This window comes from Bubalus bubalis, chromosome 5 (assembly GCF_019923935.1).
Source record: "Bubalus bubalis isolate 160015118507 breed Murrah chromosome 5, NDDB_SH_1, whole genome shotgun sequence".
NCBI lineage: Eukaryota > Metazoa > Chordata > Mammalia > Artiodactyla > Bovidae > Bubalus > Bubalus bubalis.
In genome coordinates, this window is record NC_059161.1 from 82,692,476 (window position 1) to 82,716,535 (window position 24,060).

General features: G+C 45.9%; 1 protein-coding gene across 1 annotated transcript in view; it reads right to left on the reverse strand.

The window, feature by feature from the left end:
- FAT3 (FAT atypical cadherin 3) overlaps positions 1-24,060 on the reverse strand; it is a 688,930-nt gene that overhangs the window by 45,902 nt on the left and 618,968 nt on the right. Inside the window, exons 16-19 of the mRNA XM_044943370.2 lie at positions 23,507-23,644; positions 22,143-22,286; positions 15,999-16,196; positions 11,459-12,257 (exon numbers count right to left, since the gene is read on the reverse strand). Coding sequence (XP_044799305.2) covers positions 11,459-12,257; positions 15,999-16,196; positions 22,143-22,286; positions 23,507-23,644 — 1,279 coding nt within the window. The remainder of the gene's footprint in view (positions 1-11,458; positions 12,258-15,998; positions 16,197-22,142; positions 22,287-23,506; positions 23,645-24,060) is intronic.

Sequence of the window (24,060 nt, forward strand, 5' to 3'; positions counted from 1 at the left end):
GAAAACAAAAACTATCCCATCTCTTCCTCCCCTAGGAAACAACGCACAAACACATGATTAGAAGACACTAAGGTAACTGATTTGCTAGGGATTTGTGAGGACAAGAGAAGCCCTAGAGAAGGAACAATCGTGCTTCCTGGGAGACTGTCATAAGTCTTTGCAAAGGAAGAAAGCATTTTAAACTCGGGTTTGAAGGATAAGATCTTTTGATTAGTAAGGGCCTGTGCTTTTTGGGAATGAATCAACCATGTGTGCATGTGTGCTAACTCGCTTTAGATGTTTCCAACTTTTTGTGACCCTAAGGACTGTAACCCACCAGGCTCCTCTCTCCATGGAGTTCTCCAGGGAAGAATACTGGAGTGGGCTGCCATGCCCTCCTCCAGTGGATCTTCCCCACCCAGGGATTGAACCCATGTCTCTCATGTCTCCTGCATTGGCAAGCGGGATTTTTACTACTAGTGCCACCCGGGAAGCCTTTAATCAACTGTAGTTAGTGGTTTAACTGCAAGCATGTTTACTCATGGAACGTTCACAACACTCGCTGCCCACTCTGTGTTGTCTCCCTGGGTGGCTTCACTTCCGTTTCTGAGGCCTGCACACTTCTAGGTAGCTCCCCCTTGTTGGCTAGTTAGCATTCACTCAAAAGTGCCAACTGAGCCCAGGGCTGATGTCAGCAACATGGAGGTGGTAACGAGCATCACTGAATCACAGAGTGCATTCCACCAAATAGACCTAACTCTGAAGTCATTGGACAGTAACTTCCAATTAGACATAGAAACGATGATTTATGTATTTAAGAAATCTATTCCTCTCTGTTCCATGGATGTGTCTTTTTCTATGTCCTATTTTAGCCAGCCAAAAGATGTCCTTTCTATAAAAGTCTGTGCTTGAGACATAGCGACATGTACTACATTCATAGTCTTTTCTACACTAATGCAATAGCTTCACTGCTTAGAAAACTTGCATTATCAAAAATGCAGTTTAAAAACCTCTGTTTCAAAGGGGGAAAAGAGGACTAGATAATTTCCAGACCCATGATAGCAAAGCTATTTTCTTCTTCCAGGAGTTATGGTAACATTAAAAAAAAAAGCTGTAAGGGCTTATAATAAAGGCTGCTGCTGCTAAGTCGCCTCAGTCGTGGCCGACTCTGTGCGACCCCATGGACTGCAGCCTACCAGGCTCCCCCGTCCCTGGGATTCTCCAGCCAAGAACACTGGAGTGGGTTGCCATCTCCTTCTCCAATGCATGAGAGTGAAAAGCGAAAGTGAAGTCGCTCAGTCATGTTCGACTCTTGGCAACCCCATGGACTGCAGCCTACCAGGCTCCTCCACCCATGGGATTTTCCAGGTAAGAGTACTGGAGTGGGGTGCCATTGCCTTCTCCGATAATAAAGGCTAGACACTATATTTCGGAATAAACACAGTATTTGCATACTTCTACCTTTTATTCACATATTTGACCTTTTCTTTTGCCACAAGTCCTGCCCTGCTAATTAGCATTGGGCTTCCCACTTTATCAACCATATCACTTATATTGGGTTACAGCAGAGTCACTTAGACCAGCAACTGGAGTTCAAATTCACAGTTCTTTTCTTCTTCTTTCCTTATATTATAACCATGTGTGTGCTCAGTTGCTCAGTAGGATTGGACTCTTTGTGACTTTATGGACTATAGCCCACCAGTCTCCTCTGTGCATGGGATTTCCCAGGCAAGAATACTGGAGTGGGTAGCCATTTCCTTCTCCAGGGGATCTTCCCAATCCAGGGATCAAACCCGTGTCTCCTGCTTCTTCTGCACTGGTAGGCAGATTCTTTACCACTGCACCACCTGGGAAGCCCATGTCATAACAATAGAACCTAGATAATTAAATTAATCAAATTAATGAATTATGTTAGATCCAGTCCCCCTTATAAATACTCCAGCTGGTGGACAGATAGAAGCTATATTAATACATTATAATAAGTACATTCTAAGATTAATATAAATGTAAATATTAGACATATAATGATACATATTTCTATTCATTCCAGCAGCCATTGACTTTGATAGGTTAGTGTTCCTTCTTTTTCTTTTTAATACGTTTCTTAAGGCAGAAGGGACAGTTCTGGCAAGGGATCAGTTTCTTGATGCTTTAAAAATCCCAGGGGGCCTCCTCCCTGCCTCCCAGCCCGGGATGGAAAGAGCCGTAAACCTTTGCTCCCCAGCTGCTGCTGTCAGTTCGCTCTGCTCGCAACTGCTCTCTTGCGGCTCAAGGAGGTACAAAGGCAGATTAGAGTCTGGAGGTTAGTGTGAATGTAACGTCCTCCTTAGCTGGGGACAGATAATGAGCAAGTGTATAAAATGTAGTCTCTTTCAAGCAGAGAAAGAGTTCTGATTACTGAGAAAGAGCTTTCCCCAAACCAATTACTCCCCATATACAGCACTGTATTTCTTTCCTCTCTATCTGCTATGATAAGAAGTTAGATCCTTTCTGAAATATTTATGAGAGGGACTTGACCTTTGTACACCAACCCTGAATAATGCCACATGTCCTTTGACCTCAGATGATGTCAGATCTTCCCAACCCAGGGATTGAACCTGTGTCTCTAGGTCTGGGTCCTGGGGACACCAACCTTCTTCCCAGCCAAAGCCCTAAAATCTCTAGCAACATAAAATGCAGCATGATTTCAATGGATGAGGAGGGGTTAACTTGTTTTGCAAAGTTTATGGTTGCTCGGTTCAGTTCAGTCGCTCAGTTGTGTCCGACTCTTTGTGACCCCATGGACTGCAGCACGCCAGGCCTCCCTGTCCATCACCAACTCCCGGAGTTCACCCAGACCCATGTCCATCAAGTCAGTGATGCCATCCCGCCATCTCGTCCTCTGCTGTCCCCTTCTCCTCTCTGAACAGAGGTCCACCGGGGGTGCAGGCTCTAGCTTTACATGCTCTATACCTTCAGGCATCCATCAGTTTGGGGCCAGGGTGAGCATGAAGGGAGAAGCATCCCCTTTATCAAAGCAACTGATGCCATTTGTGGCGAGTCAGGGCAGGACAGAAGGATCTGGTGCTTTTAGCAACTGTCAGAGCAGGAAGGAGACAGAGAAATCTCTGTCCCCCGCTCCTAGGTCCCCTCTGGAAGGCAGGGCAGTGTAATAGGGGACAGTGTGGTGCTGACAAGCGGCGGCCCTGAATGTTGTTCCTGACTAGTTATTCAAAGCATTTCCTGTGTGGGACCTATCAACATTAATGGCTGCTGGAAGACTAGAAGTAGACATTATTATATGTCTAATATTTACATTAATATTAATTTTAATATTATTAAAATATATTATACATTAATATATTTTCTATATGCCCTTCAGTTAGAGTTTTTAAGGGGTCACTTCACTTCTCTGGGTCTTGCTTCCCCTTCATGAAAAATGAGGATAATTACTCTTCAAAACTTGTGAGCATTAGATGGTTTAATGTATGTGAAAGCAACTTGTACAGAAAAAAAAAATTGAGGGTAAAAACAAATTACTACAGGGTCCCCAAACTGGAGACACTCGCCTGACTGGGAAACATGGCAGAGATCTGAGCTCCAGTATAATCCCTTCTTTGCTGTCCTTTTTGGGTCAGATTCACGATTTGTAAACTGACAGATGGTATGAAGTACCATGTGCTTGGGAGAACTTTGTGTTAATCAGTGTCACAGGCAACGTGCAGCGGGGTCAGCCCCTTCATAACTGTCCTGGGCAGAGGGATTCTTTTCACAAAGACTCTCCACCAGGAGGGGTGTGCACACGATGTGGCTACTCGTCACAAGGCTCCCCACCTCCCAAAGCTTCGCTTGGGTGGACATTTCGGTCACCCTTCACAGAGCTGAAAATGTAATTCACTCGAGCAGAAGCTCAGGGCTTTGGAACCTGCAGGGAGGAGAAAGGCAATCCTCTCGTGGTTTTAGAAGGGTCTCATTGCCCCATGTATGTCTCTCCTCGCCTTAGTGAAAGTCACTCAGTCATGTCTGACTCTTTGCGACCCCATGGACTGTCCATGGAATTCTCCAGGCTAGAATACTGGAGTGGGTAGCCTTTCCCTTCTCCAGGGGATCTTTCCGACCCAGAAATCGAACCGGGGTCTCCTGCATTGCAGGTGGATTCTTTACCAACTGAGCTATGTGCCTTATCTCCCCAGAATTCCCTCGGCTCCCTGGGTTAAGTCTGTACCTTTGGCTAATGTATTAGTATCCAGCTATGATTATTACTGCTGCCACTTTGAGCTTATTCAACCTCTTGATTTATATCTCTGCCTTATTATACTGAGAATCTAATAACTAACGGTAAACATCCTACACCCTGAATTCACATGCTTTGCCAAGGTGCCATGTCTCAGCCAATGCCACATACGTCAGTAAGCTCCCTTCAGAATTTCTGGCCTGCATGAAATTTTAAAACATATTTTCCTAAGGTCCCTTGGCTTTGTAATGGTTTCCTGTGGTTCTCCCCAAAGCACAGAATCGTCTTGATTGGTGTTTGCTTTGTTCAGCCCTGTTTTCTGGGATGATCTAGCCAAAGGCCGTCTCATTCAGGACACCCTCTCTGGGGCCGCTGTGTGTGGACGGAGAACATAAGGGATCATCCACATGGTAAGCGGTTGGTATCTCCTCCACAGTGGACACGTCCAGACCTCTCTACGCCCTTCAGGACTCCATGCACGCTAAAGATAAGGGATCTGCACACAGACATCTAACATGAATGAGAAATAGAAACTGCCCAGTTTGTAGGGAAATCCGGTTAAGGTTCAGAGACACTGAATTATTCAGGGGTGGGACTATGGGCTCTGTCCTCAGAGAATTGGAATGAACAGTCCTGGCCTGAGTGTAAACCCGATCTCAGATTTCCCCGTGCTTTTTAAATACTCGTTAAGGCTGAGTTTCACGTATTGTCCTGCCTCGTGGAAGCCTTCATGGTTTGACGTTACTGTGCGTGTGAGAAGTGCGTCACTGCGGCTGCGTCACCATGGCTGCCTATCGCAGGCCCGTTGACCTGTCCCAGCACGTTCCTTTCGGGACTGTCTCTCCACCAGCCAGTCCAGCTGAGCTCCCTGTCATTCGCCCAGGTCACGATGCTGCTTCATGGGCCACGAGGATGGGACCATGTCAGCCTCACTCACTGCTCTAACTCCAGCAGCCCATCCAGGGCTTGGAAAAGTATTTGCTTCACTGATGAGTGAATGAGAAAATAAAAGTAGTAAAGAAATGTTCCTTTACTACTTTCTCTTCTCAGAAATGCCTTCCCAGGACAAGTCACTGCTTCCAGTGCCTTTCACGGACTCCTCCAAGTAAGACAGAGAACTCCTTCCTTTATGCTTGCTCTCTATTCCAACTACACCACCTATGACTCTTTCTAGCTCCTATTCTTGATGGCCAAGGAACAGAGGACCTTAGGCTGTTTGTCTCAAAAAAGAGGATTCAAGGGGCCCTAGTAACTATCCTTAGCTGTCTGGAAGGCGGTTTGTATGGGAGGGTTAGACAGGTCAGGCTCCGTGTGGCTTAAAGAGTGCAGTGGGTGACCTCACAGGAGGGAGACTCAGTGCCCACGAAGCCAGCTGTCTCAGGTCCATCTTGAGAGGTAGCGAGTGCTAGGACTGGGCTCAAACCTCGGCTGCATTACTGCGGCAGGAGGATAGTAAATAGGATGGCCGAGGTGCGTGGGAAGTGGGAGTCAGTTAATTTCAAGTTTTCTCAAACCTGTGCGGAGGTAGGAGAGTACAGGGGTTGGGACGGCCAGGTGTGAATCCTGGCTTGACCTGCACTAGTTCTGTGGGATCCCGAGCAAGTCAACGGGCCATTCTGAGTTGTAGCTTCCTTAACTTCTGAGGAAAGTTAATGATCCCTATCCTTTAGGGTGACTGTGAGGGTTAACTACAATTACACATGTGTGAAAGACAAAGCAGCAACAGGTACAGTAACAGTAACAGTCCAGCTCAGTAAGTGTGAGCTGCTCCGCTGGTCCCTGCCTCCACCTGTGCACTGGTTGCACAGGGCTTCTCACCTCCATCGCTCGGCTCTACAGCTCCCCAGCCTGGACTGACTCCTCCCCGTGTCCCGTCTGATTCTAGGCATCGTTTCAGACCGAGGGCGGCGGCCTCAGCCTCAGGCCTTCTCCTACCACCCTGCACAGCCTTCCGACAGTGGGCTGCCCCCGGCTGAGGGCCCAGTGCTGACACCTCACCCCACAGCACTGAGCTCACCCGTGACAGACGCTCCATGCATTTGAATAGAGCTTCAGTTTCAAGTCGGGGTTCCATGTCTGAACCAAGACTGGACAAATCAGGCACCCACTTCCACCAACACTCATAAACACACCAATCTTAAATGCTAATGGTCTCAGGGCAAGTCCATTCTCTTGGACAAGTGTCTCTCCTTTTTGATATGTATCTAGATCAGATTTTTAAAAAATCAATGAAAATCTTCCCAAATGGACCATCACCACTGCCCTAATACTCTGTCCTCTGATTTCCTCATCAGAGCTCAAGGGCGTTTATCATTCCCCAGGTTTTCTTACCCAAGTGCCAACATCCCCTGAACACCCAAGGTTTACCAGGAGCCATCTCAGGACAGCAGAACCCTTAAACTTCTGCTCAGACATGATGCTCCATGGGGGCTGGAATGTAATAAACCTCTTCGGCACTAAATTTCAAGCTTGCTTTCATTGTGTCAAAGCAAACCAGCATTTTAGTTCAAGATGATTAATGATGTTAATTCAACCCAAAAAAAGTCTCCATGAGAGAAAGATGATATGGAAGCTGGGAAGAGGGTAGACTACTGAGGCCAAGTTTGTATGAATATTTCTACACAGCCCAGAAAGGATCGCTACCTCTGTTTATCTCCTAATTATTCCACCAAGTGGTTGGAAAGTCCATTTACTGTATCTGCCAGCCTTCCAGGCTAAACAGCAGCCAACACTATGGTGTGTGTGGGGGGGAGTGGGCTAGGAGCATTTACTGACTTCAATTATCTCTCCTTTCCAATATATGAGAAAATGCCTAAAATGCTTAATGCTTTCCTTAACAGTTTTTCACTGTATTTTCATTTGATATGGTACTTTTGGAAAAGTGAGAGAACTATTAGTATTATAATGAGGAGCTCACCCCCTGAACCCACAGAAAATTTTTTCTATTTTATCTTGCTGTGAGATTTATTAGAGTTTGTTTTCCTAACCACCAGAATTAGGGTCACCAGGCTACATGCATATTGACTCAGGGCTCCACTCAAAGCCTCCTGTTATATTTGACTGCAGGGCTCAGTAGTGGGCCTTTCTAGTAAGTCACAGGCCTACTGGAGTCCAAGACCCTCTGCCATCCTGCCATGGGTCTGTGAGACTGGTGATCAGTCTGTCAGGAACAATGGGGTTATCTGAATATTCTTATAGTGTACAGAGCATCGGGGTTATAAGTCATATACAAAATGGAAGAGCTCTTGTTCTTAGGATGCAATAAAACAAGGACCCAAGAATAAAATATGGAAGAGCTCTTATTCTGAAGATGCAAGGAATAAAACAAGGACCCAACATAAAACTGCATTGAATCAGTATGCCATTCTCAGCAGCTCTATGCCCTGGGCAAGGCAGGGAGCTATTGCATTTATAAAATGGAAATAATCATATAAAGCTGCTGAACATGGGGACTGGACCAGGTGGTGTTTTGAGGTCCTTTTACCACTAAAATTCAGTATTTTATTTTACAGCTTAGTTACACGAGTGACTTAAAGGTGGCAAGAGGCTGAGAGGTGGGCCTGAGTCTGCAGAGTAGCTCAGGAAATGCTCCCTTGTAGATTGAGAAAGCCTCTTCCTGGGATGTCTGGGACTGAATCACAAAAACTTCCAGAATTCTGGGTTTCCTATGAGTAGAAGGGTTTATGGGGACTCGAGAACAAGAGTCCTGGGCAAGGCTACCGCCTTGAAACTCACTGCATTTAAAACATCAGTGTCTCTTTAAGGAGCGCCTTAAGGCTGAGAGTGGTGGTCGTTTAGTAACTCAGTCATGTCTGACTCTTTGCGATCCCATGGACCATAGCCCACCAGCCTCCTCTGTCCATGGGTCTCAGGCAAGAATACTGGAGGGGGTTGCCATTTCTTTCTCCAGGGGATCTTCCCGAGCCACGGATCAAACCTGAATCTCCTGCATTACAGGCAGATTCTTTTACTGCTGAGCCACCAGGGAGAGGTCCCCACTAATAGCAGACTAACAGTATCCTTAACCCTACAACCAGAAGGAACTGAATTCTGCCAACTCTGAAGTGAGTTTGGAAAAAGATTCTTCCCCTGAGCCTCTGGCTGGAGAGCCCCAGATGTCTGACAGCTTGACTTCATCTTTGTGAATGCTTGAGCAGAGGAACCAGATGACAAGCTGCACCCACCTGCACTTCTGACCTACAGAACTGTGAGATAATAAGATCTTGTTGCTTTAAATCAAAAAATAAAGTAAAATAAACCATCAGTGTCTCTGGGGACTTCCCTGGTGGTTCAGTGGTTAAGACTGTGTTTCAACTGCAGGGCTCACAGGTTTGATCCCTGGTTGGGGAACTACGATCCCACATACCATGCATGGTGTGGCCAAAAGATAAAAATAAAAAAATAAAATATAACATCAGTGTCTCATGAAAGATGCAGAGGAAGATCCCTCTCTCCAACAAAATCACCCCTCTAAATCCCTGCTGTAAAGAAAATCTGCCAAGCCTACCCTCTGCCTGTCTCTGCTTGATGAACTCATACTCATCCTTCAAAACCCAGAACACAAGTGGTCTCTGGTCTCATCTAAATGTCACCGAAAGCTTTCCTCTGGCTGTGACAGGGACTCTGTGCCTTTTTCCTCCCCAGCATTTCTTATAATACTATTAAGGCAAACGGGGACTTGCAAAGCTGAGCTCGCAGCAGCCAGCTCCTGAGAGAAGGGACTGTGTCTTTTATTCACTTTGAATTTGCAGCACCTAAGACATTGCTGATGGGCTTCCCTGGTGGCTCAGATGATAAACAAACTGCCTGCAATGCGGGAGACCTGGGTTTGATCCCTGGGTTGGGAAGATCCTCAGGAGGAGGGCATGGCTACCCAGTGTAATGCTCTTGCCTGGAGAATTCCATGGACAGAAGAGCCTGGTGAGCTACAGTCCAGGGGGTCGCAAAGAGTCGGACATGACTGAGTGACTAACACAAAACATTGCTGCCACCGCAGATTTTTACTGAATGAAACAAGCTTTCAGAGAGCAAGGATTAATTAGCTGGTTTAGCTTCTCCTGCAGGGTCCGCCCTGTCCTGTCTTGAACCTCTTTTGAACTGTGCTGTGAATCCCTGCAGGAAGGCTCTAGCAGACCTTTGGTGCATAAATCAATTTGCCTACAAAGGGAACCTAGGTGAGGTCTGGACAGCTGGCATTCATAAATTCTGCATGTTGGTGGCATCTGCCAGAAACACATTTCCCCTAGCATGCATGCATGCATGGAATTACTTTGGAGCTAACTTACATACTCAACAGTTTGGACATCACTGCATCTCCACCTGATGGAAACACAAACAGAACTCACTGGGGACCACAGAGGGAGTAGCTTGCAATCTTCTAGGCTGCGTGGGGGTCACAGAAAGGTCTCCCGGAGGGAGCTGTGATTTCCAGGGCTTTTTTCTGATGAACTCATTCTCCAAAGGGCAACTCGAAACTCTCTGCAAAGGGAGAGGGTGAGGGCCATGTCTGTCCTCAATGATCTAAAGGGGTGTTTTATGGATGGCTTCTCTTCCGGCCACAGTCCCTTTGGGTCAAGTTCATACTGGCTAGGAAAATGCTGGGTGTGATTTTCTTTGACGAGGGCAGTGAATTTATAGCACCACCTGTCAGAGAAAAAAAGAGGGAGCGAGCAATGCTTCTTGCTGACCACCGTGGTCGACTCTATGGCCTCTGAGCAGGGAAGGTCAAAGTTCAGAGACTCTAGTTACATCGACAAACAGGAACCACCCGCCTGCGCCGCTCTGCGAGCCGAGCCCACCCCAGTTGTGCTCCCGAGCATCTGGCCCTCGGGTTTCACTCCAGCAAACCCAGCTGCCCTTACGCACCCTGGTAGCTTCTGAATGTGTTTCCCTGCCTCTGGCCCGGCCCGTCTAACCCATCCCCTTAGCAGTCAGCAAGCTCTCCGTGAAAGACAGACCTGATTCTGTGACTTCTCCACCTCAAACCAGCCGATGGCTCCCACTGCTTTGGGATGATTTCTAGGACTTCATCCTAATGGCTCTTGTGCGATCACTGCTCATAAGTCTCCTTTGTCATCACCGGAAAGCTCTTTCAACACCCTTGGTGTAGGCTACTATCTTGCCCTTAAGCCTCATACAAACATGTTCTCAACTGGAATGCTGTCCCTCTACTACCTTTTTCACACATCTAGTTACTACTTTTCCTTTTTTGAAAAAATGGAAATATACTTGATTTACAATGATGCGTTAGCTTCAGGTGTACAGCAAAGTGATTCAGTTTTATATACATAATATATATTCTTTTCCAGGTTCCTTTCCATCATAGGCTATTATAAGATATTGAATACAGTTCCCTGTGCTACACAGTAGATCTTTTGTTGTTTATCTGTTTTATATGCAGATAAACAACAGATATGTATCTGTTAATCCCAAACTCCTGATTTGTCTCCCCTGCCTTTCCCCTTTCGTAACCATAAGTTTGTTTTCTATGTCTGTGAGTCTATTTCTGTTTTGTGAGTTCACTTCTATCATTTTTTTAGATTCCACATATAAGTGATATCACATGACATATGATACAGCCACAGTGGAGAACAGTATGGAGATTCTGCAGAGAATCTAAAAACAGAATCTGAAGAATCTAAAAATCTAAAGCTAAAAACAGCCACCATATGATCCAGTAATTCCACTTCTGAGCATGCATCTGGAAAAGGTGAAAACTCTAATTTGAAAAAAGTACATATACAATGTTCACAGCAGCACTATTTACAGTAGCTAAGACACAGAAGCAATCTATGATCAACAGACGAATGGATAAAGAAGATGTGGGGGGGGGGGTGTGTGTAACGGAACATTACTCAGGCATAAAAAATGAAATAATGCCATCTGCATAACACAGATAGACCTAGAAACTATCATACTAAGCAAAGTAAGTCGGACAGAGAAAGACTAATTCCTGCTTATCTTTCATCTCAACCTAGAGAATAGTCCCTTCAGGAAAACTTCCCCCTTGATTGGGTCCCCTAAGGATGCTCATTGCAGGGACAATGCCCGCCCACTTGTATGTCTGGCTGCCCATAAGCTCCAAGCTCCACCAAAAGGGGGCTGAGCCTGTCTTGATCACCCCGCAGACCCGGCATCTCTCACGGTGAGAAGGCACATCGTGGGTGGTCCGGTGAGTGAATGAACTAAGACGTGCATGCGGGGACGGTAACCCAAGCCGCCTCACACAGCCCAGGCAGCGGAGGGGATGCTCCAAACCGCACTCACCATCGCAGGTGCAGCGCACATTCCGGTAGAAACGTGGGCACACGAAGCTGATGCGGGCCGTGCTGTACGTCATGAGTGCGTGGGAGTCCAGCGACAAGCCCTGCTCGCAATGCTGCTCCTGACAGTCCAGCCCAGAGCAGTTCTTCTCCAGGATGGCCGAGATGCGCATGGCATTCTCCAGGTGTCTCCTGGCGTTGGACAGCTTCTGGATGAGGTAGGCCGGCTTGTAGAACTCGCTGCTGTGCGTCTCCACCGCGAACAGCATGTCCAGCTCGCTGGTGCCTGCCACGGGCTGGATGCTAATGATGTGCAGGCTGTCCTGCTTCTGGGTCAGGACCGCGTTGCGCAGGGTGCGCCGGAACCCATGCATGTGGAGACCCACAAAGTCCTCGGGGGACACGTTCTCGAAGCGAATGGTGACGGTGTTCTGTAGCATCTCCTGCACCAGCTGCTCCACGTGCACGACCACATCAATGGGCACCTGGAAGCGGCCGTCGCTCACCGACACGTTCAGGACGTACTTGCCGCTGTCCAAGCCCCCCAGGGCAATGATCTTCCCATCGTGACTGTTCACCTTGAACAAGCTCTTCTGCTCCGATTTCAGCGCAAATGTGAGGACGTCATACACATCCTGATCTGTGGCGTGGATCTTCCCAATGACCCCACCAGGAAAGTCATCCTCCATGGTGACAATGAAAATCTCCAGGGGGATGGCTGTGGGCTTGTGGATACTCTCCTCAATGACCCGCACTCGGACGTAGGAGTGAGACACTTGCTGAGGCTTGCCAGAATCTTTCGCCTAAAATCACCCAGCAGGGAGGGAAGATGAGGAAGTAAGGCAAAAGCCCATGATAACTTTTAAAAAAGCAACATAACCCAGATAGAAAGTGTCTGCTCCTTTAACCACATTGCTGCTCCCTCCATCCCTTGTCATTATTCTACAAAATTTGAGCATGTACATATAAGTAAGAGGAGTGATTTATCACTTTTGGTGCCCATAAGTGCACTCTGCTATGAGAATAAAATGTGTCAATGTAATAAAGCCAGTGGGGGTGAACTGGGACAGAGGGATGCAGGGTGCTGTGAGATCCACAGTACCCCAAAGAGACTGGCTGTGTTTTAATTTAGGACAGAAGCCACAGGGGAGCCTCGTAAAGTGACATTCCCACTTAGAAGAGAAATCTTGGTTGTCTTTGGCTTCTTTGCTTTGCATGGGACCAGACAGCACTTTTCTGTACATTTAAGAAACAACGTTATTTCAAGTGAGAAGGACACAATATGGAGGCTTAGAATAAAGGGTGGTACAATGAGAAAAGCCTGAAAAAAGCCATTTTGTCTTCCTTCTTTCTGTAAGGACTGACAGAACCAACACCCTGACAGATCGTAACTGAGGACCTGCCGCATACAACGTGAAGGTGGTCAATGCTGGAGGACTTCTGCAAAGGGCAGATTCGCAGCAGCTGGGGCCCCAGGGTGGGCATCTCTGGATGGGGGCGGCCAGGTGATACCTCAGGAGATATGTCCTTGTATGTGGAAGGCAGTGTGAAAGCAGGAGCTTGGTCATCTCATGGACCCGAGTTCAAATCTTTGCTCTTCCTCTATGTGTCTGGCCTGGAATAAGTCACTTAACTTCTTTAAGCTTCAATTTTTGTATCTTATTTGAGTGAAATAGTCCTATCTACTTCACAGGATTCTTGTACTGTGGGGATTAAGACTCACGTGATTGCAACATACTCGGCACAGACCTGACCCACAGAAGTACCTGGTGCATGAGAGTTAATGTGATTGTTGTTATCTTTATTATTTCCATAACCACATGCTTTTTAAAATGGACTATCCAACCAGTCCATTCTGAAGGAGATCAGCCCTGGGATTTCTTTGGAGGGAATGATGCTAAAGCTGAAACTCCAGTACTTTGGCCACCTCATGCGAAGAGTTGACTAATTGGAAAAGACTCTGATGCTGGGAGGAGACGACAGAGGATGAGATGGCTGGATGGCATCACTGACTCACTCGATGGACATGAGTCTGGGTGAGCTCTGGGAGTTGGTGATGGACAGGGAGGCCTGGCATGCTGCGAATCATGGGGTCGCGAAGAGTCGGACACGACTGAGCAACTGAACTGAACTGATATGAACCAGAGATGCTAGAATGGAAAATTCACTTACAGGGAGATGGATTTAGCAAATAGGACTGAACTTGAAGTCAAACTGTGTAGAGCCTTGAAGGACAATGATGAGTTCAGACCCCATAGGTCAGAGGTTGCCCACTCAAAGATCAGAGGCCAGAAAGGCAAGAAGCCACTGGGTGTAAGGTAACAAACCCATGGTCCTTTGGGCTAAGAAGAACTGGACAGTCTTGTCTGCCTAAAAATCCTAAAATTCAGTGTCTGAACAAGCCAGAATTCACAAGGTTCCTGGCAATAGGGAGCTCAGATGTTTTTAGTTTAGGGGTTAGCACCCATTTTCTGTAAAGGGCGAGACAAGAAATACTTTAAGTTTTGGGGTTATATGATCTGTATCAACTACTCAACTTCCAGCAGGAAGGCAGCTCAGAGCATATGTAAATGAACTGGAGAGGCTGAGTTCCCATAAAACTTTATTTATAAAAACAGGTTGAAGACAGGATGTGGTTCAGGGGTTATAGTCTGTTAACCTCTGGTTTAGTGGAATGAGATAATCAAAGTGGAATGATTAGCCTGGAAAGGGTACAGAGATAGATCAGAAAGAATAAAGCTGAAGCCAGAGGAACATCCAGGAGGTTTTGCAATAGTCTCAGTATGGGACAATTTAGAATAAAGGGGGGAGATTGCAAAGGGTATATACCTGATGCACGCTGAGACATTCTGGAGACAGAATGTGGGCCTCGGTGGTAAATTTAATATAAGGGACAAGTAGCAGAAAGCTCTCCATGGTGTTTACAAAGTCTGAGATGTGAAATATGCTAACAGGCAGAGAAGGTAGGAAAAGAACTGTACTGGCTTCTGTATGCACTCAAGTCAGTCAGTCATGTTTAACTCTGCGACCCCATGGACTATAGCTCTCTAGGCTCCTCTGTCCATGGGATTTTACAGGCAAGAATATTGGAGTGGATTGTCATTTCCTCCTCCAGGGGCTCTTCCCTATGCAGGGATCGAACACAAGTCTCTTGCATCTCCTGCATTGGCAGGCAGGTTCTTTACCACTAGTGCCAGCTGGGAAGCTCCAGTAGCTTCTGTGAGAAGGTACTAAAACTCTCTCCTTGCCCTTGAGGACCTCTAACTGTGATATAAAGTCATTTACATAATATTGTTGAAGGAGTGGGTGACAATTGAAGAGTTTATCAATGTGCGTCAAGCCAAAAGTCATTAATTTGAAAGGTTTCGTGGGGTAGGGTAAGCCATAACTTATCCAAAGAGATAAGGTACACAATTAAACTCTATATAAAGACTATTCTCATCATTGCCACTATTAATAATAGGTTGCTGTCTGTGTCAACTGTGCTTAAAAAACAGTCACTCAGTCTCACTGATGGGACCCACGTCTTGGGACTGGCAACATTTGCAACCAGGGGGTTTTTGGCACTCTCTCGTTTCCTGCTTCTGTTCATGCCCTTCCCGTAACTGCCACTTCCACCTCTTGGTCTCCCTTCATTCAACATCATGACCTTGAGGAAGCTGAAATGTTGGGAGGCCACTGCCACCCGAGTCCCTGTTCCTGTTTCCCCTCTCTGGGGAAACTTACCAAGAAGTGTGGTGTGCTAAGTCTCTTTAGTCATGTCCAACTTTGTTATCCTATGGACTATAGCCCTCCAGGCTTCTCTGTCCATGGGATTCTCCAGGCAAGAACATTGGAGTGAGTTGCCATGCCTTCCTCCAGGGGATCTTCCCAACCCAGGGATCAACCTGTGTCTCTTACGTCTCCTGCATTGGCAGGCGGGTTCTTTACCACTAGTGCCATCTGGGAAGCTCAAGCAGAGGTCTCTTAAAAAGCAGAGGTCATGAAATATTAATAGCTTCATCACACCAGGACAAGGATTGATCATTTCCCAAGTGGGGTGATCTGGGAAATACTTCTCAGGACCAAGAAGTAATGGAGAAGGAAATGGCAACCCACTCCTGTATGCTTGCCTGGAAAGTCCCATGGACAGAGGAGCCTGGCAGGCTATACAGTCCATAGGGTTGCAATGAGTGGGACATGACTTAGCAACTAAATGACAACCACCCCCAAGCAGTAAACCTTGACCAGTGAGTTGTCCTTGGGCCTCATATGGAGCCCCAGAAGTGTTCAGAATACAGATTTAAGCCAGAGACCGTCAGTCCAGCACACCCTACAGGAAAGTCCCTTTTCAACAAAGATGCTTCCTTTCCTTCCTGTTCAATTTCACACACAGAGGCCTCTTTTATTGGTGTGAAATTGAATTTGAGATTAAAAGGGGAACACTCCTACACGGTAATGAATTATGTTGACTTGCTCAACAGAAAAAAACAAAAACAACCAAGGGGCAGAGCCCGTAGTAGGGGAGAAAGCTGGCCTGCAACAGGTAGAGGATGAGGCCATACCTGGACACACAGCACGTACTCTGGAGACTCCGTGTGCTGGAAGACCACGGCTGACCTCAGGATCCCGTCCGAGTCCAACACGAATGCCTCCTCTTCGTTTCCCGACAAAATAGAGAAGGAGAAGGGAGGCCCATTGTGAAAGGAGTCTTTGTCTGTCACCATGAGCTGCAAAACGCTGGTGCCTACTGGCTTATTTTCCTGCATAAGAGAGTATATTAAAAGGGAAGATAAAATTACACCTCTTTGCACATTTTAAAAAAACCCATCATTACCGGCTGAGAGTGCTGGGCTAGAAAACAGAGCTTTTAATGGAAGGGATTCCCTGTGATATTATCTCGTCTTCTGAAAAATGCTGGTGTCTGTAAGCATCATCCCATCATTGGCTGCCTCCCCAGACTGCCCCGTGAGACAATGAGCTGCAGGTGAGAACACAAGGATTTGGCCTTGAACTGCTTTGTAGGTTCCAAGGACGCTGCCTGGCTCCATCTGTCCTTGAAAGGCCGGAATTGCCCTGAGTTCACCCAGATGGCTCTGGAAATCCACGGTGCTCATCAGCCCTCATGATGGCATCAGAAATCCACTAGAAGCAAGAAAACATCAACCTTTTGGGATGGAAAATCTTTCCTCACACTTGTCACAACACGATTACGCTGAGGTCCAACACAGTGACACTGTGTCACAATACTGGACTTTTAGGGAGACATACTGGCAACTTCCTGGTAGAAATACAAAGGCATGTGTTGGGTGGAAAATAGGGCTTTAAATCCCACCCATCAGAACACAGTTCCTCTGTTTCTTGAGGGAAGAGAAAGGGGATGGGATATTCCTCAATCAGAGAACGAAGAGAAAAGACATCTACAACTTCATCAGAAGTTTAGGAAGCCCAGATGTCCTTATGCCAACATTATATTGCTGAAACTTTGCCTTATATCTCAGATGGAAACACAGAGACTCTTAGTCACTCCTTCTCAGGTCCAAGGTTGTCCTCTGAAAACACGAAATTAAATTCCTCAGTGGCTTGGGCACTGGTTTCCTTGCTCTGCCCTGTCTGGACTTTAGCATTACCAGAGTGCAGGCCTGGAGTCAGCTTCATTAGTTCAGGCCTTCTGATGAGATTGACTTTGGATTAACTAAGTCTGGGTCACAGAGATGGAGACAGTGACACCCTGCATGATAGGAGTCACACACAGGGAGGGTGCACTCACGTTTTAGGTGCCGAATTTGTCTTATAAGAACCATGTGCTGGAAAAAGAAAATTATTTTTGGGTGAACAATGGTAGGAGCATTATTTTTTTGCAAGAGAATGAGGCGAAGAGAACCTCAGAGACCTCTCATTTGCTTCTCCTCTCAAGTGGCCTTTGGGTCACTGGGAACCAGACACCGGCTGTCTCTGGGATCAGTCATGGAAACGCCCAGCCACGCACAGATTTACTGGTGCACACCGACAGCAGCTTCAGCACCACACCAAATAGATTTATGGATTTGTTTGCTCTCTCTCTAAAAGCCATTTCCTCTGCAGCAGAGAGAGGGAGAGAGGATGTGTGCCCGAGGGGTCGCACGTGAGGAAGGAGGGTGAAATACAGCGCAGACGGCCACGCTGCAGACAGGAGCCATGGTCACTGCTCAAGGGCTGAGTCTCTGTTCCTCCCTGGCTGACTTCCTGGAGCGTGGGTGAGGACAGGCCATCAGGCTGATGGATCATGTCATAAAAGCACAGGTTGCTGTGGCAGAGCCCGTTTTCCATGGGGCTAGTATGGAGCGGGGGAGGGGGAAACAGCGGCCCCGAGGGGACGGGGGTGGGGGTGAGCCAAACCATCGAGGAGACAGGGCGCCGGGGTGAAGGGAGGGCATCAGAGCCTGAGCAAGCTCTGTAGAGTCGCGGAGGGGCAGGCACACACAGCTGCTGGAAAAGGCATCAGAGAGGAGAGGAAAAACAAACACCCCCAGAGAAGAGATCCGGTTCCCCTGAGGAAGCACTGACAAGGAAGCAGAGATGCTCAGCCTGATCCTGGGGAGCCCAGTGGGGCAGGGCTGAGGGGGCTATGGATGGCCAGACTCAAAGTCTTGAATGTTGCTCCAAAGGGGGTCTCTCAAGACCTGGCTCACTCTCATCTCCCCTTCTACCCACAAAGCCCTGGGAACCTGTGGGGGTGATTCTGAGGCTGATTTCCTAGAATATCTGTAGCCATCCCAGTACACATCTGTCCATCCCTGTCTCCTATAAATCCTCCACGCTGACAGTATTCCTGGACTGGGTTTCCTGATCCTCCTGAAGTCGGGCTTCCAGCTTCTAGAAATGCTAGGAAATGGAAGTAGCTCAGTGCTTAGGACTTGTGTTCATGAGATATCTTTTGAATAAAAATAAAAAAGGTAGGATGAAAAGTTATTCTCTCTGAGAGCAGAATACCAGCAGGAAGTCACTGTCTCCTGCAGTCTAATTTTAGAGAGCAGGTGGGCTTAAAGTGCTAAACAAACTGCTTATGGAAGACTGATTTTAATGAGGAGCAGTTCTAGCCTGATGGCCAATCCCTCTTTGACAAATGAGATGGCTCCTATCAATAGCCCCTGCTAGAACAGCACAAAGTGCTTAAAGGCAGCCTGTCATTGTGGGCAGGGAATACTCTCTTCTGAAGACAGACCTGAATTCAAATGCTGACTCCAGCACTTTACAGCTGCCTGACCTTGGGTGAGCTACTGAACCTCCCAGATCCTAACCTCCTTCACTCTAAACCAGGGGCTGGGCCACAATGGGGACAGATGTACAGAAAGCACTTGACACTTGAGAGAACCCCACTGGCGAAATTTTTCTTATCAATGTTTATTAATCAGTTGCAGTGAAAGAATCAGGCTCTTTTCATACCAGCTGGGAGAAATACCAACAACCTCAGATATGCAGATGACACCACCCTAATGGCAGAAATTGAAGAGGAACTAAAGAGCCTTTTGATGAAGGTGAAAGAGGACAGTGAAAAAGCTGGCTTAAAACTCAACATTCCAGCCATAGAAGGAACATACCTCAACATAATAAAAGCCATATATGATAAACCCACAGCAAACATTATCTTCAATGGGGAAAAATTGAAAGCATTTCCCCTAAAGTCAGGAACAAGACAAGGGTGCCCACTCTTACCACTACTATTCAACATAGTTTTAGAAGTTTTAGCCACAGCAATCAGAGAAAAAAAAGAAATAAAAGGAATCCAGATTGGAAAAGAAATAAAACTCTCACTGTTTGCAGATGACATGATCCTCTACATAGAAAACCCTAAAGACACCATCAGAAAATTACTAGAGCTAATCAATGAATATAGTAAAGTTGCAGGATATAAAATTAACACACAGAAATCTCTTGCATACCTACATAGTAACAATGAGAAACCAGAAAGAGAAATTAAGGAAACAATTCCATTCACCATTGCAATGAAAAGAATAAAATACTTAGTAATAAATATTACTAGAGCTAATCAATGAATATAGTAAAGTTGCAGGATATAAAATTAACACACAGAAATCTCTTGCATACCTACATAGTAACAATGAGAAACCAGAAAGAGAAATTAAGGAAACAATTCCATTCACCATTGCAACGAAAAGAATAAAATACTTAGGAATAAATCTACCTAAAGAAACAAAAGACCTATATATAGAAAACTATAAAACACTGATGAAAGAAATGAAAGATGACACAAATAGATGGAGAAATATACCATGTTCATGGATTGGAAGAATCAACATAGTGAAAATCAGTATACTACCCAAAGCAATCTAAAGATTCAATGCAATCCCTATCAAGCTACCAACAGTATTTTTCACAGAACTAGAACAAATAATTTCACAATTTGTATGGAAATACAAAAAAACCTTGAATAGCCAAAGCAATCTTGAGAAAGAAGAATGGAACTGGAGGAATCAACCTACCTGACTTCAGACTATACTACAGAGCTACAGTCATTAAGACAGTATGGTACTGGCACGAAGACAGAGACACAGACCAATGGAACAAAATAGAAAGCCCGGAAATAAACACATACACCTACAGTCACCTTATTTTTGATAAAGGAGGCAAGAATATACAGTGGGGCACAGACAGCCTATTCAATAAATGGTGCTGGGAAAACTGGACAGCCGCATGTAAAAGAATGAAACTAGAACACTTTCTAACACCATACACAAAGATAAACTCAAAATGGTTTAAAGACCTAAATGTAAGTCCAGAAACTATAAAACTCCTAGAGGAAAACAGGCAAAACACTCTCTGACATAAATCACAGCAGGCTCCTCTATGCCCCACCTCCCAGAGTAATGGAAATAAAAGCAAAAATAAACAAATGGGACCTAAGTAAACTGAAAAGCTTTTGCACAATGAAGGAAACTATAAGCAAGGTGAAAAGACAGCTTTCAGAATGGGAGAAAATAATAGCAGCTTATGCAGCTCAATTCCAGAAAAATAAATGACCCAATCAAAAACTGGGCCAAAGAACTAAACAGACATTTCTCCAAAGCAGACATACAGATGGCTAACAAACACATTAAAAGATGCTCAACATGATTCATTATCAGAAAAATGCAAGTCAAAACCACAATGAGGTACCATTTTACGCTGGTCAGAATGGCTGCTATCAAAAAGTCTACAAACAATAAATGCTGGAGAGGGTGTGGAGAAAAGGGAACCCTCTTACACTGTTGGTGGGAATGCAAACTAGTACAGCCACTATGGAGAAGAGTGTGGAGATTCCATAAAAATCTGGAAACAGACCTCCCATACAACCCAGCAATCCTACTGCTGGGCATACACACTGAAGAAAGCAGAATTGAAAGAGACACGTGGACCCCAATGTTCATCGCAGCACTGTTTACAATAGCCAGGACATGGAAGCAACCTAGAAGTTGACTGGCAGACAAATGGATAAGAAAGCTGTGGTACATGTACACAATGGAATATTACTCAGCTATTAAAAAGAATGCATTTGAATCAGTTCTAATGAGGTGGATGAAACTGGAGCCTATTATACAGAGCAAAGTAAGTCAGAAAGAAAACTACCAAAACAGTATATTAACACATATATATGGAATTTAGAAAGATGGTAACAATGACCCTGTATGCGAGACAGCAAAAGAGACACAGATGTAAAGGACAGACTTTTGGACTCTGTGGGAGAAGGTGAGGGTGGGATGCTTTGAGAGAGTAGCATTGAAACATGTATATTATCAAATGTGAAAAAGATCACCAGTCCAGGTTCTATGCATGAGACAGGGTGCTCAGGGCTGGTGCACTGGGATGACCCTGAGGGATGGGATGGGAGGGAGGTGGGAGGAGGGGTTCAGGATGGGGATGCATGTACACCCATGGCTGATTCATGTCAATGTATGGCAAAAAGCACAGCAATATTGTAAAGTAATTAGCCTCCAATTAAAATAAATAAATTAATAATAAAAAAAACCCCTCAACATTAAGAAACCTAAGATCATGGCATGTGGTCCCATCACTTCATGGCAAATAGATGGGGAAACAATGGAAACAGTGAGAGACGTGATTTTCTTGGGCTCTAAAATCACTCTGCTGATAAAGGTTTGCATAAAGCTATGGTTTTTCCAGTAGTCATGTGTGGATCTGAGCGTTGGACTATAATGAAGGTTGAGCGCTGGAGAACTGAGGCTTTCAAATTGTGGCTCTGAAGGAAACTCTTGAGAGTTCCTTGGACAGAAAGGAGATCAAACCAGTCAATACTAAAGGATATCAACCCTGCATATTCATTGGAAGGACTGATGCTGAAGCTGAAACTCCAATACTTTGGCCACCAGGTGTGAAGAGCCGACTCTCTGGGAAAGACTCTGATGCTGGGAAAGATTGAAGGCAGGAGGAAAAGGGGATGACAGAGGATGAGATGGTTGGATTGCGTCATCAACTCAATGGATATGAGTTTGAGAATCTCTGGGAGATGGTGAAGGACAGGAAAGCCTGGCACGCTGCACTCCATGGGGTCGCAAAGAGTCGGACACGACTTAGGGACCAAACAAGAACAACAAATCATGTGATGAGTTGATATTAGGCAGAAACAAGAGTAAGCCATGACAAGGAAACCACAGCAGAGGATGGAGGCTGAGTGCAACAGCACAGGTGCCTGGCAGGCCAGATTTGCTTACCTGAATCACAGCGGTGGCATTAGCAGGTGTAAAGACTGGGCTGTTGTCATTCACATCAGAAATATCAATGTTGACAGTGGCAGTTGAGGACATTGCAGGCATGCCGCTGTCTACTGCTTGGACGAGCAGGGAGTATCCAGACACCTACCAAAGCACAAAGGGCCCACAGTAAAGATCACGGTGCCTGCTTCCTTCTGGGCCCACACAGAGGTGCTGTGGGCTTGCTATGCTCTGCTAAACATGAGCTGTCTTTGCTTTGAGTCTTTGGACCAGGTTTCTCAACCTGGGCACCAGCTGGCATTTGGAGCCAGATCATTCTTTGTTGCCAGGGGATGATCTGTGCATTGTAGGATGTTTAGCAGCACCCCTGGTCTCTACCCACTGGAAGCCAATATTGCCTCTGACCATTTGTCAGAAACAAAAATGTCTCCAAGTGTTGCCAGATGTCCCCTGGGGGCACATCGCCCCTGTTTAGAAGCACGGCTCTTGGCCTTGTTTAAATCACTGCAGTTGCCACCACTGATCTGTCTCCTGTGTCAGTTTTGATACTTCGGGAGTACCTTATGGGGCTCTATCACACAGTGAGATCTTTCTAAGCCTCATGTCTATGGCATCTTTTTCCGTATGTTAACTTCACGTTGAAGACACATTTTTAGTCAAAAAAGACAATGTTTAGAAACTTGGTTTCACCTTGACAGAGGAATCTTCTGAATCATTCTTTCTGACCTAGATACCTTCAGGTAGTCCTTTTGTGTCTTCTCACTTAGGGCCAATGCTGCTCATGAAATCAGGACCACAGAATCCCAATGCTGAATGTACTTTTCTGCCTTCTTGCTTTGGAAGGACAGAAATTCAAACCATTCAGAAATATACACTTTTGCTTTTTCTTTAAAACTTCCCTAAATAAGAAACCATCAGTATCTATTGGAAGCAAGTTCTTTCAAAGGTTTTAATGCAAATATTCCCTGCTGCATTTCAGCCCATTTCTATTTACTCCCATTATTTAGAATGGAGAGTGCTCGCATGCTCAGTTGCTCAGCTCTGTCCAACTTTTTGCCACCCCGTGGACGGTAGCAGTTCTGTGTCCTGTGTAGCCCGCCAGGCTCCTCTGTCCATGGGATTTCCCAGGCAAGAATACTGGAGTGGGCTGCCATTTCCTTCTCCAAGGGATCGTCCCAACCCAGGTATCAAAATCGTGTCTCTGCAGCTCCTGCATTGACAGGTAGATTCTTTACCACTGAGCCACCTGGGAAGCCCATTTAGAATGGAGAACCTCCCTACTTATACTCACAGAATCCATGCCTGATTTCAGTGAAGGGGGTGGGGATCGTGGATGGGAAGGGAGCAGGCCTGAACTAGCTTACCCGTTCTCGGTCCAATTTCTTCTTAACTTTCACAAGTCCCAAGACAGGATCCACAGCAAATTCATTATCCCGGTCTCCATTCACAATGGAAAAACGAATCTGTGCATTGGGCTGGCTGTCTGCATCTTCTGCTATTAGCTTCACAGGACACAAACAAAACAAAGATATGACAGGGGAGACCCAGGAAAGGTCTATTCTTAGGGTCCAGGTCTACACAAATGGGCACTGCTCTGACAGGTTTCTTGGGTGCATTGCTCACCAGTGCCAGCAATCAGGCCCCAGGGGGAGAGATTTTGGGTTAACCTAAGAAGGAAAGCAGCATTACTGGAACTGTTATTTTATTTCTCTTCATTTTCATCTGAATGCAGCCTGATGCTTATTAGGCCTGATTTCCCTCAGTCCTTGAGCCAGTTAAGACAGACCCCAGACTAACTGATAGGGATACTTCAGTAATTCTTTCCCAATTCTGCAAAACAATGATCTCTGCCACTGAGTTGTATGTTTTGTAAACCTATGCACTTCCATGTTAAGGAAGTCCAAGAGAACTTCCTTTT